Source organism: Asparagus officinalis, chromosome 3 (assembly GCF_001876935.1).
Source record: "Asparagus officinalis chromosome 3, Aspof.V1, whole genome shotgun sequence".
NCBI classification, from domain to species: Eukaryota; Viridiplantae; Streptophyta; class Magnoliopsida; order Asparagales; family Asparagaceae; genus Asparagus; species Asparagus officinalis.
In genome coordinates, this window is record NC_033796.1 from 96,732,345 (window position 1) to 96,747,940 (window position 15,596).

The following is a 15,596-nucleotide window of genomic DNA, read 5'->3' on the forward strand; positions in this document are numbered from 1 at the left end:
TGTTTACACCACACACTCGGTTTTCTAGCTCACCGAAAACTTTATAATCTCATACTCTTGCAATCCTATTTTACACCCTCTAAGTGTTGGTCTCTAGCCCGTGTCTCCCTCAAGTGTTAGGAATTACAACCCACCTCTAGGTATTACCACCTATCACACTCCTCTTGGGACGACCTCGTCTCTCATCACACACTCCTCTTGGTGTACAAGTGTATTACAAAGTGTATCGTCACAATTAGGCTCAATACAACAAATGTTTGTTCTCTGCTGTGGACGAGAAGATAATAAAAGCTCACACTCTAAGTCACAAACCCACAACCCTAAATTATACTATGTATGCAAATATAATAAGCTCAATAGGTTATGTGTGAAATAAAGAGTAAATCAAATCAAACTAAACTCAAATAAATTCTAGCTTATGGAAATGAAAATCAAACAAATAAAATAGCTAGATTGAGTTTAGGAAAACTTCTCTATAGATAACAAGAGGGAGAGAGAGAAGAGTGGAAGCTCAAACTCAAATGGTGATCTCCTCTTCTTCTTGTGAAATTCTCTTCACAAACTAAACTCTTAAACAAACGCTAAACCAAACTTAAACACCCTTTAAACTTGTTTAAAAACTTTCTTAATTAACCTCAGAAGTATGAGGACATGGGGTATATATAGGCTCATGAAATAACCCCAAAAACCAAGAGAAAACATCACAAAAAGAAAAAATAACGGAAACTAAAAATTCTGGAAAACTAGCCGTTATGTTACCGTCAGTTGACTGATACTATTCATCAGTCGACTGATGAGCTGACCGTTACAGGCCAGCAACATATCATCGGTCGACTGATGAACTTTTTAGTCGACCGATGACCTCATCAGTCGATTGGTCAGTCGACCGAAACAAAGCAGAAACTTTTTGTTATTCCAAGCGATTTCTTCAGTCGATTGAACACATTCATCAGTTGACTGATAACATATCATCAGCCTGATTGAAACAGTAAAACTGAACTTAGAAGTACCTTTAAAAATAGCAAATAAATTCCAAAAAATATAAAACTTTAGAAAATGTTTATAAACATGTTAATGAACATGTTACAAAAAGAATTTTTGGAATTGCACTTCACATTTGTAAAAACTCATTATTTTTCAAAACAAGTCCAAAATATGAAAAATACAAAACACATGTTTTTGATACTTTAGCTAAACCGTATTTTGAAACTTTATAAACTGATTTTATACACTTGATAAAAGATACAATATATTGTTGTTAAGTCTATAAACCAAAAACTCAATATTATGCAAAAATAAAAGTTTGCACAATATGCATTTGATAAAAAGATAAATATGAAACATGTATATATATGTAAAAAATAATATAGGTTTTATATTTATATAAACTTATAAACTATAAAGCCAAAAACGTGTGTGTGTGTGTATATATATATATAAAACCAATAAAATATGTGTGTATATGATATTAAGCTTAGAGTACTTAACACACATAATATAAAACCTAAACTATTTACCCAAGCAATGATCTTGATCTTCAATAAGCTCTTCTTGGTAATCTTACGGATGAAACTTGAATTTGGATCTTCAACATGAATTGCATTGCTTTACTTCACTATTCCTTCAACCTCCATTGGATATGATCGTGAATGCTCGATTCCATCCATTCATCAACATATTATTTGTCTACAATAGATAAAAAAATACAAACACTAGACAAACAATATTAGTAGTAAATTATTTGTTAAACATTATCAAAACAAAAGGACTAATAATCAACACCGTACCCTTGACGGCGTTGTCGTTCTGAAGACAACGACTTTTGAATTACTACAATCGGACACCCAAGCTATCCGGAATCTGAACTTTTATCTCTCTCTTTTTCTTCTCTCTCTTTTCTCTCTCCTCGTGGCATTGTAGCAACCCGTGGTTACTGTAGCACCAAAGTACTGTTCACCCAAAAATTGTTTATATAAAAATTAATCTCAGGGCTCTCTTATATAGAATTCTCCAAACCTATTCCTATTTTAAATAGATCATCCAAATCCCCTTCTAAATATAGTTCTAATTCATGTAGACTTTTTATAGATAGAATTCTAATTCATGTAGACCTCCTCATGTGGGCCTTATCTTGGGCTGGACCCACAACAACATGAGGCCTCAATGGAAAATTACAAATAAAAAACTAAAAGAAAAGAAAACATGATCCATTCATTGGAGCTTCCTTTCACTAGGCCGATATTTGAATTATGATGAGCATTGAGGATTACAATTTTACATTCTAATGTGTAGGATCTAATATGTCGAGGGCGTTTTTTTTACCTAAAATTGGTTTCTTTATATACTTTTAATTTTATAATTTTAAATATGATTTAAATACATAGTCTTTAATTTTGAATTTAAATAGCTCTAGTATCATGTTAGAGATATCTTCTACTATTTAATGAGAGTTAGAAGAGTGTTTTATATTTGGGAAAAATGCTTACAGCCCTCAAAACCCAAGAAAACGTGCTTCCCTCCCAAGACTTTGTCAACGGGTGTTTTACCTCCTAAAATAAAGATTTTATTCTCTGAGCCCCCAAAACACAAAACCCAAGAGATTAAATTATGTGAAGACCATATTACCCTTCTCTCTCTCTCTCTTTTATCATGATGTAATGAGATGATAGTTGAAATGATTGATGTGAATTATTTTATTATTTTTATTTTTTATTATTTTTGTTGTTGATGAGAGGAACTAACTGTTTGTATTGGAAGATTGTTTAAGTTACGAGTTAATTGTTAAGGTTACGAATTAATTGTTAATATTACGGGTCAATTGTTAAGGTTATGGATTGTTATTTTATTATTTTTGTTTTTTTTATTATTTTCATTGTTGATGAGGAAACTAATTAGTTTTGTTTATATTGGGAGATTGTTAAGGTTACGAGTTTAATTGTTAAGGTTCAGGTTGGTTGTGAAGGTTACGGGTTTAATTGTTAAGGTTACAGATTTAATTGTTAAGGTTATGAGTTTAATTGTTAAGGTTACATGTTTGTTGTTAAGGTTACGAGTTGATTGTTAAGGTTACGGGTCAGTTGTTAAGGTTACGGGTCAGTTGTTAAGGTTACAGGTTGGTTGTGAATGTTACAGGTTTAATTGTTAAGGTTACGGGTTTAATTGTTAAGGTTACGAGTTTAATTGTTAAGGTTACGGATTTGTTGTTAAGGTTACGGGTTGGTTGTTAAGATTACGGGTCGGTTGTGAAGGTTACGGGTTTAATTGTTAAGGTTACGGGTTTGTTGTTAAGGTTACGAGTCGGTTGTGAAGGTTACGGGTTAGTTGTGAAGGTTACGGGTTTAATTGTTAAGGTTACGGGTTTAATTGTTAAGGTTACGAGTTTAATTGTTATAGTTACGAGTTTGTTGTTAAGGTTACGGGTCGGTTGTTAAGGTTATGGGTCGGTTGTTAAGGTTACGGGTTGGTTATGAAGGTTACACGTTGGGATATATATATATATATATTTTGAGTGGAATGAATACTTTAGATCACTTGGCCTAATGGTAAAGTTTGGGAGTTTGGGCAAGAGGTTAAGGGTTCAAACCCCTACAGCCATAATATTTTTAGAATATTCATTGTTAAGGATAATGGTTGATTGTGAATGTTACAGGTTGGTTGTTAAGGTTACGGGTTTGTTATTAAGGTTAGGGTTTTATTGTTAAGGATATGCGTTGGTTGTGAATGTTATGCTTTGGTTGTGAAGTTAACCTACACAAAAAACCCGTAACCTTAACAACAAACCCGTAACTTTAACAACCTACCTGTAACCTTAACAATTAAACCAGTAACCTTAACAATTAAACCCGTAACATTAACAATTAAACCCGTACTTCACAACCGACCCGTAACATTAACAACCGACCCGTAACCTTAACAACAAACCCGTAACCTTAACAATTAAACCCATAACCTTAACAATTAAACTCATAACCTTCACAACCAACTCGTAATCTTAACAATTAAACCCGAAACTTAACAATCTCCCAATACAAACAAAAACAATTAGTTTCCTCATCAACAACAAAAATAATAAAAAAACAAAAATAATAAAATAACAATCCCCTTCAATCATTTCAACATCATCACAGTAACATCATTATATATATATATATATATATATATATAATAAAATAAAAAACAATTAGTTTCCTCATCAACAATGAAAATAAAAAAATAATAAAAAAATAACAATCCCCTTCAATCATTTCAACATTATCACAGTAACATCATGATAAAGAGAGAGAGATTATGGTCTTCACATATTTTAATCTCTTGGTTTTGTGTTTTGGGGCTCAGATAACAAAATCTTTATTTTTAGGGGCAAAACACCCGTTGAGCAAAGTCGGGGGGAGGAGGGGGGGGGGGGGAGCACATTTTCTTGGATTTTGGGGGCTGAAAGCATTTTTCCCTTTATATTTTCATTATCTAATTGAAGCTTATATTATCTGATGTAATAATAATGTTGATGATGCTTACATTTGCGTTATGTTCGATACAATTTTTTCTTACTTCTACCTTCTAAATTGGCTTTGGACAAAATTTTGAAATAGACTCATTTCAATATGTATTCATCAAAATCAACTCTCTCTCTCAGTATATTTACAAAAATCGCTCCTGTGTCTGCCATGTCAACACCATTAGCTGAAATTAGATCGATTAAAAAATACATTTTACAAATTAATAGGGGTTGAGAATATCACTTTTAATTAGTGCAAATAATTAGTGCAGGGGTTGAAAATTAAAATTAAAATTTAATTAGTCCAGATAATTAAGTTTAAAATAGCCTTGATCGACAATCGCGGCTATTTTTAAACTAAGCTCTACATCGCACTGGTTGCCGAACAAGACTATTTTGAACTATGATTTACAAATTAGGCAACCCGTCTAATTAGTAGACTATTTTTTTTAAATTAATTTAATTTCTATTAAAAGTGTTGACACGGATTGAAACTGGGTTGATTTTTATAGACAAAATGGAGAAGAGGCGATTTATGTGAATAAATATTAAAATGGTTCCATTTTAAAAATGTGTCCATTATCATTTTTTCCGTAAATGAAGAAGCGGAATACGAACAAAATGGGGGTGAGAATATCACTTACCCATCACTCTACTAATTACGCAACCAGAGCGCGAGAATCGAGGGGCAAGATAAGAAAGAACAGCTAAGCTACTGCTGAGAGGGTGGAAGCACCGAAAATCTCCTCAAAGACCCCCCTCCAACTTTTCAAAATTTCAGAAACGCCCCTCCCTCCTCCGGCGGCGATCGCCTGCTCTCTTCGATGCTCTTTGAACTTCCACATCCTCGGCCCCCGCCGGCGCCGACCGACGGTCTCTTTGACAGGATCCTCTCGGAGCCGGTGCGACCCGCGATCGGAGGGCTAGCGTTTCCTCTAGGGTTTGGTTTCCAGGCGGAGGACCGGAAGCCTGTAGCGGTGAGCGGATCCCTTGATTGCTTGACTTTTTTGTTTCTCGCTTCGGTGGTTTTTATTTGAGTAGAAATGGCGCTTCTTTTCTCTAAATTTTGTCCAAAAAAGATATCTTGTAGCAGTTGCCCCCCAAATGTCTATGGAAAAAGCGGGGTTTTGAAAGGAGGAGGCAAAAGTTTGTGGCTTTATGATTAATAGTCTTTATTGCATGAGTAATGCACGTGACACGAATTTGGGCTTAAAGGTCCCTTCCGATGCACCAATACTCCAAAGTTATGATGAGAGTTTGAGGGTTCTAGTCTTATTCTAATATGCCCCTCTGGTTGAGTTCCCTTTTATGGGCTGGAACCTGTGCTCGTATTTATCATTTTTAAATTATTTTTAAAATTCGTGGTCCGTGGGGAATGCTTTGGAACCATATTGAAAGTTAATTCCAGTACACCAAAGCTATGAAGTTATGATGAGGATCGAGAGTTACAAGTGTATTTTCTGACATTATTCGATACAAGTTGTAATTGTTTTTTATGCAATGGGAAAATTTGAATTGAGAGGTATGGGAAGTAAGACGTGAAGGAAAATATATATGGGCAAAGTTCTAATTTGTACCATTTTGTTTTGAAGTAGATTTCAGAATGATATACAAACAATACCATCTGAAAATTTGAGAAATGAATGTGCAAGTTTTAGTTTTATGAGTCCTACATAAGCCACTTAGGCACTGTTTGGCAAAAGAAAAGTGTCTTATCTAAGAGCTTGTGTCTTATTGACTTGGTCAATAAGCTAGTAGAGCTGTTTGGTGACCAAAAATAGGAGGAGATTATTTTGGAGATTGTGTCTTTTGCAAGTAGCTTTTGGAAAGCTATCTCAAGTAGCGTTTGTCTTTGGGAAGGAGCTGCCAATTTTTTTCTTCCGTTTTTGCCCCTAATAATTCTAATTTTATATCAATAATATTGCATGTCTTTTTTAGTCATTTAACAAATTTAAGCTAGTTATACAGCTACTTTTGCCAAACAGCTCTAGTCAATCAGCTAGCTACACAGCTAACAGCTTTCAGCTATAATTTCACAGCTTTCAGCTAGCTTAACAGCTTTCAGCTATAATCTCGTAGCTTTCAGCTAGTTTTGCCAAACAGAGCCTTAATGTGAACCACACATGAGAATTTAATGTTGAAAACATATTATGAACAAAAAGTTAAGACTAGTGATGTTAAGGATGTTTTAAACAAAATAAAGATTGAAAATATTAGATCTTGTGATGCTCCTCTTGTAGTTCGGAGTGTTCAGAGGGGGTATGGCCTTGCTTCGACTAACTAAGTACAATAAAGTTATAGAAACTAAGTAAAATGTGCTATGAATTACGGATAAACATTCTGGTTAAAATTTATCGAAACAAGCTTATTACCAGCGCGAAAAGTTAGAAAGAATTAAAGAAAGCAAGATTAGAAATATCTAAGAAGATAAACAAGTATTTCTAAAAGTCTATTCAATTTTGTACGAGGGTTGATCACAAATATATTTATTTACTGAGACAACTGTCCGAAAGATATAAGGAGAAGAAAAGAGATATGCTGAGTTGATTATTTCCATTGTATTTAGAAAAAGCTTTTGATAAGTCTAGGATGATAATCTGGTGGATTCTGGAGAAGAAACAACTGGGGAGTATTTATTCGATTAACTATGTATCATTCAATACATTATTAAACTGAGAACAATCTAAGAGAAATGGAACTATTCCCAAGCACTATACACTTGTACCAAAGATAATCATTAGGTCTAATATCTTTGAATTAGTTATAGATGAATGTACTGGGCATATTCGCAATCTGTCTTGTAATGCATTTGTTTTCTAATGATGTAGTGTGTCAATGAGACTCGAGAATGGATAAATTCCTGAATAGAAGGGTGGCGAAAGGCTTTACAGCCTAAAGTTGTAACAAGAATACAGTTGTTATTCTAACATGGTTGACCTGAACTAAAGAGTCCAATCCATTCTACAAATTCAGAACAACACTTTGCTGCCCATTGGAGTTGGCTCCCTTCACCTGATTAAAATATAGTTGAGTGTATCTTCCTGCTTAACGAAATTGGCTGCTAACTCTTCATTTATAACACTGGTAATTACCATTTCATTGATAAGACTCAATCATGTATACAACCATACAAGGTGGTTCACGATGACATGGTTTGGTTCGCTTAGATTGGTCTCCTGAGTCAACATTGTACCATTTAGGTTACATGGCCATATAATAAGCCAAATTATAGTATGCTAGTGAGGCTTTGGTTATGGCATGTTCCAGGTTTAGGACTTGGCTACTTATCTTTGTTAATGAAAAGAAGAACAAAATCCTAGTACATTATTTGTATCCCTATTTTATCTGGATCTTTCTTTTCCGACGCGAAAGTACTGGAATAATTTACAAGATTTTTTTATGTGCTACATTTATTACCCAACACAAAAGTAGTAGAACTTGTGGAAATAGAGAGCTTAGAACAAGTTAGGCAGCAAAACTACCAATTTAAAGGGCATACACGAACTGAGTATTTAACTGTTGGTTATTTAGTTTCATCTTTCTTATATGAACATATCATCTCAACTTGGTGCATGATTAAATGAAAACTGGTAACCATGTTTTTATAATCTGTTACTCAAGGTTTACTATGCTCATATGGAACTCTTTGTAAACATTTTCATTTTGTTGTTTCCTAGATGTATGTTTCACTTCACGTCCAAGATGCGAATTAATTCAAATTTTATAATTGGTTAAACATAGCACAAAGTTTTCTATGTTTGCTCATTCTTCATTGAGGCAATTGTATGCAAGGGGATTTCACTAACATTTCTACAAAGATCTACTATGTTTTCTAGGTAGTTACAACAATGCAATCAAGATTCCCTACTTTTAGAATTAACATTGTCTAGACAAAGGATGAAGGAATGAACTGTCACACACCAGGCCCCCAAGCCCGTTGGTGCGATGTAAGCCATGAGACCCACTGAGTGTGGCACATCGTTTGGCTTAAACCACTGCCAAAATCGACTAGCCGATGCTACACTTGAACCCCATGCTTATCTATTTAAAGACTCTAATTCTTTTGTTAACTCCCGATGTGGGACTAAAAATAGGGATGTCACATGAACTTTGATAGCGATTAAAGTTAGCTCTAAAGAGCAACAATGATCAAGCAAAACCATATTTCATTTCTTAGGAATTTGAGAAATGGTTTGCTTTGTTTTATTTTGTATCTTTTCTGACTCCTTTTTGCTCAACATCCTTTTTAAAGCTTTCTATTAGTTTCGGGTTTCTACTATAGAGTGTTAAAAATTAAAAAAACCCTCTGAAAGAATTAACAATTTTTTTCCATGGGAAGTCAGCATAAATCACTCTCCCATAAGTTGCTAAGCTGACAGGCAAGTGTAAGTGGCAAGTAGGAAGGCAACCCTAATGCCTACACAAATCAACTGCAAAGTGGAGATCTCTTAATTTCTTAAGAGAAATGTTCAAGCAATGAGAAGAGGTCATTCATTTGGTATATGAAATAGTTACATTCATCTCTATGGTGGAGAAACTAAACCTAATAGCAAACTGTGTGGAGTTCCTCAAATTCGATTTTTATTACTAACCATTTATTACTATTCTAGACAGTTATCTTTATTTTTCTGTCTTCTGATTATTCTAGACAATGATTTGATGTACTGATTTCATATGTGATAAAATCCATTTTTCCCCCTATCTAAATGGCAACATTCACCTTATTACAATTACAAATATCGTTAGTACATTATATAGACAGTTCCTACCTTCTTTATGACACCTTGCTCTTCGAAAGACCTAAAGAAGGTTTACTTTACAGTCTTTACTAAAGAAGACCTACTTTTGTATGAGCCTGTTAAGTGAATTTTTTTGAAATTAACCTCTAGATAGATCGAACAATTTTGGAAGTATTCTTTTAAATTTGAAATTCCTTTAAGACCAAATTTTACTTTTACTGGATCTTCCATTGCTCAATTATTGTTCCCCATATGTATCAATGTGCTGCAACCAATACTCTTCAGAATCATCACTAGATGTTGACATCACAATTAATGCAGATGTGTTATACACCTCTTATCTTTCCTGTGGTCGAACAGTAATCCAAGTTTGTTACTGAAGTAATTGCTTTTTGAAAATGATCAGTGCACGGTGCACCTCTTCACAGCAGTGCGAAATTTGTCTGTTGGATGCTGCTGCCAATATTGTGTCCTGCAACTTGAATCCAAATTTCACATCATCTAGAGCTTAACTTGGCAGCTTATTGGCTAGAAAGATATGGTTAATATTTAAACAAACTATGGTTTCAATTATTGGATAGAAGTGACTGTGAGTTATTCCAAATAACTGAAAGTCTGGAATGATTTGGGAGGATAATTCACAACAGACTGACTTGAGGGGCAAAAATCAAGTTTAATATGATTTGAGGTTCGTGTATCCGAAATATCCAACATTTAAATGATCTTCAGTTTTTTGCTTTCAAGAAAGCTAACCTAACATAATGTGCTCAAGGCACCATATTCAATGTTACAGAAGGCACTTGGAGGCGTAGGTGTTGGAACCGGCGCTTAGCGTCTAGGCGGGGGGCCTAGGCATTTTCCTGGTTTTTATTTTTTAATTACGATTAATGTTATCGAAAGTGCTAGGCACAACTAGATGACAACTAGCGCCTAGGGCTTAAGCGCTAGGCCTGGGAGGATTTTCTGTTTAAGTGATGATAAAGAAGATATTGCTGAAGGTCAAAGGAGGTGGCACATGTGTTCGTAGTCGGTGGATGTGGCCAGAGGAGTTTGGAGGAGGTGAGAGGAAGTGGAGGTAGCAAAGGATGACATTACGATCAAGACCTAAGCAGTGTAGTTCATGTAAGCAGTCTCCGGTTCCCTAGGCGCACCCAAGACCAAGACGGGTGACCAAGGTACTGCCTAGGCCTAGACAGGACGTTTTTAAAACATTGACCATGTTAAGTGCTCTTCCGCCAAGGCTACATGATTGTCACACTGATTAGAAAGAAAGCTTGGTAAGTGGAAAGTTTGTTAGTTATGTAGGAAATCTGAGCTATTGTGCATTTTGTTCTTGCTTCTATTGAGAATACAGCTAGAGAGAATCGATTGGTATGGTTTGGTCATGTGCAACGGAGTGTGCTAAGTGAACCAATTCGGAGAAGTGATAACTGATAAGATTATAGTTTATGCGGTAATGACTAAATGTAGTCTAATAGAACATGATATGGTGCAATTAAAAATAATAGTTAATTGAGGACATAGCCTTTAACCGAATGGAATGAGAGAATGTGATTCATGTAGCCAACACTAACAATTTTAAATAAAAGCGTCATTATTGTTGTTGCTGTTGTTTGTTGTACATATTATTCTTGAGAATATATAAGGACTGTGTAACTCTATAATGGCCAGAATGGTGAAGGCTTTGCATCTATATTCTATTATATTATTCTCTGGAAATCATTCATGATAAATACAACCTAAAGGTCTAAAGAATAATCTTGAACGCTTCTGATTCTTCTTTCACATTTTAGTCCGGCAGTCCTATTATCTCCACGTATTTTAACTGATATAAGGAAGATTCTTCAGTGTTAATATGAAAGGTTTTATTGCTTATGGTATGTCAATATTGGTGCTGATAGGTAAGACTACAGACTGTCATGCTTGATGAAATTTTATATCATGTGAAGTTTTTGAGGCTGCAAGTCAGTGTAAAGTACGTAATTTTTGGCAGTGGCTATGAATAAATTCTGAGTTCATTGGAGGACTGTGATCATGTTTCTTTATGAGGAAGATTGTCACAGATAATTAATTATGGGAAATAGAATCAGAAACTCCATACTGCAGCCAAACAATAACAAATTTAATATGGTGCTTTTGTTAGAGGTCAGAAGTTGCATGATGCAACCTGCATCTTAATTTCTCTGATCTGCTTTCAATATTATGTTTGTATTGATTAAGTTGCTTCTGTTTCTGAGTTGGTAGTTACAGGAAAAAGTACAGAGGTGTCTAGTATACCATTTGTCTGCATAATATAATATTTGTTTCGTTTTGTTCAGCCCTGATCTGTAATTGGTATATACCACAAGATCTAGGCATCCTAAAATGCATGGAGCAAGCTCTTGTTTAAAATCTTGTCAGTTAACTCTCAATTACATACCTAATGGAGTCAAATTTTATGTGAGAACTAATATAGTTTATGCCAAAATGTATTTGTTTTTACACCAAACTTCCACCAACTAATGCAACAACTTCCACCTGCTTTATACCGGCTCCGTTGTGTGCCAGTTCTGCTGACCAGCATAATATTTCAGATTATGACTATCTTTATTGCACATGTCATACTAGCTCCGTCTTTAAAATATGGCATTACAATATTAGGGACTTACATGGCTCCATATTTTAGTAGTGTTGTTTACAATTTCCAGATTACTGCAACACAAGTATAACTAACACCACTATTTACAGTAGCACACATCATTGCTTCTGGGACTTTGAAATTTCTTTAGTAGGCTCCATAGAGGAGAATATAAAATTTTATAACTTTCCAAAGCTAGGACAGCCTGTTCTCCATGAGTTTTTGGAGAATATCTGTCTTCAAGGATTTAAGGAAGTTCGTTCAAGAAGAATTGAGGCAAATTGGGTCTCCACTGTTATGGTTGTGTTTTTCTGTGATATCAACTCCGAGGGCTATATTTCTTGGAATGCAAATGTGTTTCTCAAACTTCATTAAGCTTCAGATCCAAGTATGTTTGTGTGTTTGTAATTGGTTAAATACTAATTTATTATCTTATTACTATATATATATATATATATATATATATATATATATATATATATATATATATATATATATATAAGAGAGAGAGAGAGAGAGAGGAGAGAGAGAGAGAGAGAGAGAGAGAGAGAGAGAGAGAGGTTAGAAGGCAAGTTACTCCACGTGCCATGTTAATTTCCCACTTGCAATATTTGAAGCTTTTATGTTGTTTTTTTCGTTAATACCTTTTCATTTATTTTATCAAATGACAGGAGCCGAACATGAATGGACTTGGTGATTCCAGTGCTCTAGCACAGCTATTAGTGGAAATTGAAGTTCAAGCAGCTGAGGTAATCAGTTATCCCCTACTGTCTCTTATACATTACTAGCATTTGTTTTACTTGTTTATTGGGAGATAGTTTACTTCCTAATTTTGCTTGACTCCAGCATTTGGCAATAAAGATAAATATGTCTTGGAGTTCACCTCCATTTGATGCCTAATTGTTCGTCTATTTTTATATACATTTATAATTGGTATATTTTGTTTTGGACATAATTTTCTCACATTTTATATGAAAATATGTCCAAAACACTATATACATTTATAATTACTATATTGTGTTTTGGACATAATTCTCTCACAATTTGTATGAAATTGTTGTGATTAACATATTTGCTTCTTGACGGGGTACTTTCCAGAAGCATGGAGATCTACGTCAAAGCCCAACTAGATTTGTGTTTAGTAAAATCAATGTCATAAACATTAATCATGGCAACCATAGATTTATTGTTGCTTATGTTGCTCTATGGCGGTCATTCTGAAATATTGTCCAGAATTAAATTAAGCCAAGAGCAGACTAATTTGTTTTGTTCTGACCCATGTCACAGACAACAAATTTATATTCTGCGAACTTCTTGTTTGTTCAACTTTGCAAAAGAGGTTTTGTAAGTTAAAGACAATTACTAATCCATCTTAAACACAAACTGTAGCAGCAGCAGAATCAAACTCTTCAAATCAACCACTGATGCTTAAGGTCAAGGCTATGCTTACTTTTTCAAATTTCACATCATGCTCATCTGTCGTGATGTTGGGCTGCAAGTTCGTGGACCTAGCAGCCGATCTTGCTTGCTTATATACAGCATGACTTGGCTATGGGTCTGAGGTCTATGCCCGGATGATTAGACGGTTTCCGCACTCGAATAATGTTAAGATTTGGTCTTCCCTTGAGTCCATAAGACATATTTTCTATGAGGATTCACCCTTTGAAACTAATTACTTCTTGGGACCATTGATTTAATTTTATGAGATTCGCTCAAATTTATAAGAGCCAGACACCACTCAGGTCAGAGTTTTGGTTAGATTTGGACCATAGTGTCCAAGGTTCTATGCCTCATATCGGATCCCTGTTAGTTTACCCAAACCATTTGCAAGCTTAGATATGGCCTTACGAGTTGATACCCAGGGAGTCAAGCTTATCAGTTTCTTGTATTACCAACTCATATAAACCACATTTTAGGTAATGCACTGAATTATGTATTTGCATCCGCTTTCCTGTTATAATTTATTGTGTGAATCTGCATGGTCATGTGTTTTAAGTACATGTGTAGTTGTTATCAACACTAATTTGCATTCTTGCCCGCATATGTATTTCTTGAGAAACTTTTTTATTTGTCATGTCCTAAACCATTAACACATCCCCATTGATATTGAAACTCCTCAACTTCTGTTTGTACTCCAGGCTAGCGGCATTAATATAAACTTAGAAGTTATAGAAGTGGGTACAAACTTGTTTCATGATGTGACATTTTTGTTCAGACAATAAAAGCATACAAACGCTAACCTGAGTTTTTCGTTTCATATTATATTTTTGTCTCTGGCTTTTCTGTAGCCAAATGCGTCATTGGTAGTGTTAACAATATTATATATTATCCATCTCCATAATTCTCTTCTGAACCAAATTTACTTCAAAATGGAATTGATAAAGTTGTGTTTGCAACTGTAGTATGATTTCGAAATAACTCGATAGACTTAACTCATTTAGTAGAACATGACATTTGGACTTCAAAATGTATGATTTCGAAATAACTCGATATTATGATTTCAAAATAACTCGATAGTCTAACTCATATTGTAGAACATGACATTTGGACTTCAAACCCTAAAGGTTGTTGACTTTGGTTACACTATCAAAACTTTTGAATTTCATATACAGTTTACTATTCTTTAAAGAAATGCTTTCTTGAAACATAAAAAAACGGACAAAAAAGCATAAAATGAATACATCTGGCATGTTCTGGAGTTTAGGATAAACAAATTTTAGAATAGAAGTTGAATAATCTGCATTGCTTTGTTTCTTTTCGTCTGGTTTCCTATCTGATTGAATCTATTTTAGGAAGATACCAAAAAAGATCAATGGTTGTGCAACAAGTGGTTTAATGATGGAACTCGAGAGCAAGCAGCGAATCTCATAGAGGAAAACTTTGATGATACAGTGCAGTTTCTTCACTCTGAAGCTCGGTGTATTGTACCATTCTCCCTCATTACTACCATTTACCTTTCCCAGCACCATCAACCAAAACCACCAGATGCTGATACTCCTTCATAGGCTATAAACGCCACCTGCACGTGCCCATCAACTACTCCTATGCTATATATATATATATATCAAAGTTTCTTCAGTATTATTTTTTTGTTTGCTTTTCTATAAGTTTCTTTTTCTTTTGTTGTAGGTGGTAAGTGCATCAGATTCTCATACCCCACAAGATGTTTTCATATTTGTGTGCGTTTTGAGTGAGGGAGTTGGTTTCTTTGTGGTTAATGCTAGTATTGTTATTGTCTTGTTGGGAACTCTCTTTCTTTTGTGGCAGGACCAGTGGAAAAAGTTGTTGAACAGGTTTTATATGTACATATTGATACTTTGATTTGAATTAATGAATGAATGATGTTGATTGTTCTTGGAAGTTGATATTCATGATACATCTTTCTAGACTTTCTACTTCCCACCCTCTTTAATTTTTTCCGCCCATTTACATAATGTGAAAGTTTGATTCATGTGAATGTGGTTCCCCATTTGAATGAGTAGATAAGAATGAGCCACCTTATTACTAAGCATCAAATTTTGTGTTTGGTAGTGATGTTATCACTTCTCATCTAATTGTTCAATCGTCCAATTCATGTGCACCCTTATGTGAATGTTCTCTCTTTTAAATAAGTGGATGAGAATGAATCATCTCACTACTAAGCATCAATTTTATGGTTGGTACGAAGCATGCTTATCAATGTGCACCCCTATGTGAATATGTTATCCCTTTTAAATAAAATATCATATATATATATATATATATA

General features: G+C 34.5%; 1 protein-coding gene across 2 annotated transcripts; it reads left to right on the forward strand.

Moving 5' to 3' along the window:
• Positions 5,163-15,211, forward strand: LOC109834502 (transcription factor bHLH7-like). 2 transcript variants are annotated; one of them, XM_020402539.1, is made up of 3 exons: positions 5,163-5,472; positions 12,523-12,600; positions 14,648-15,211. In XM_020402539.1, the coding sequence occupies exons 1-3, from the start codon at positions 5,320-5,322 to the stop codon at positions 14,720-14,722; spliced, it is 306 nt and encodes a 101-aa protein (XP_020258128.1). In that variant the 5' UTR covers positions 5,163-5,319; the 3' UTR covers positions 14,723-15,211. The 2 variants fall into 2 exon arrangements, with proteins under 2 accessions (XP_020258128.1, XP_020258127.1); XM_020402538.1 differs by having other exon boundaries at positions 5,166-5,472; positions 14,644-15,211.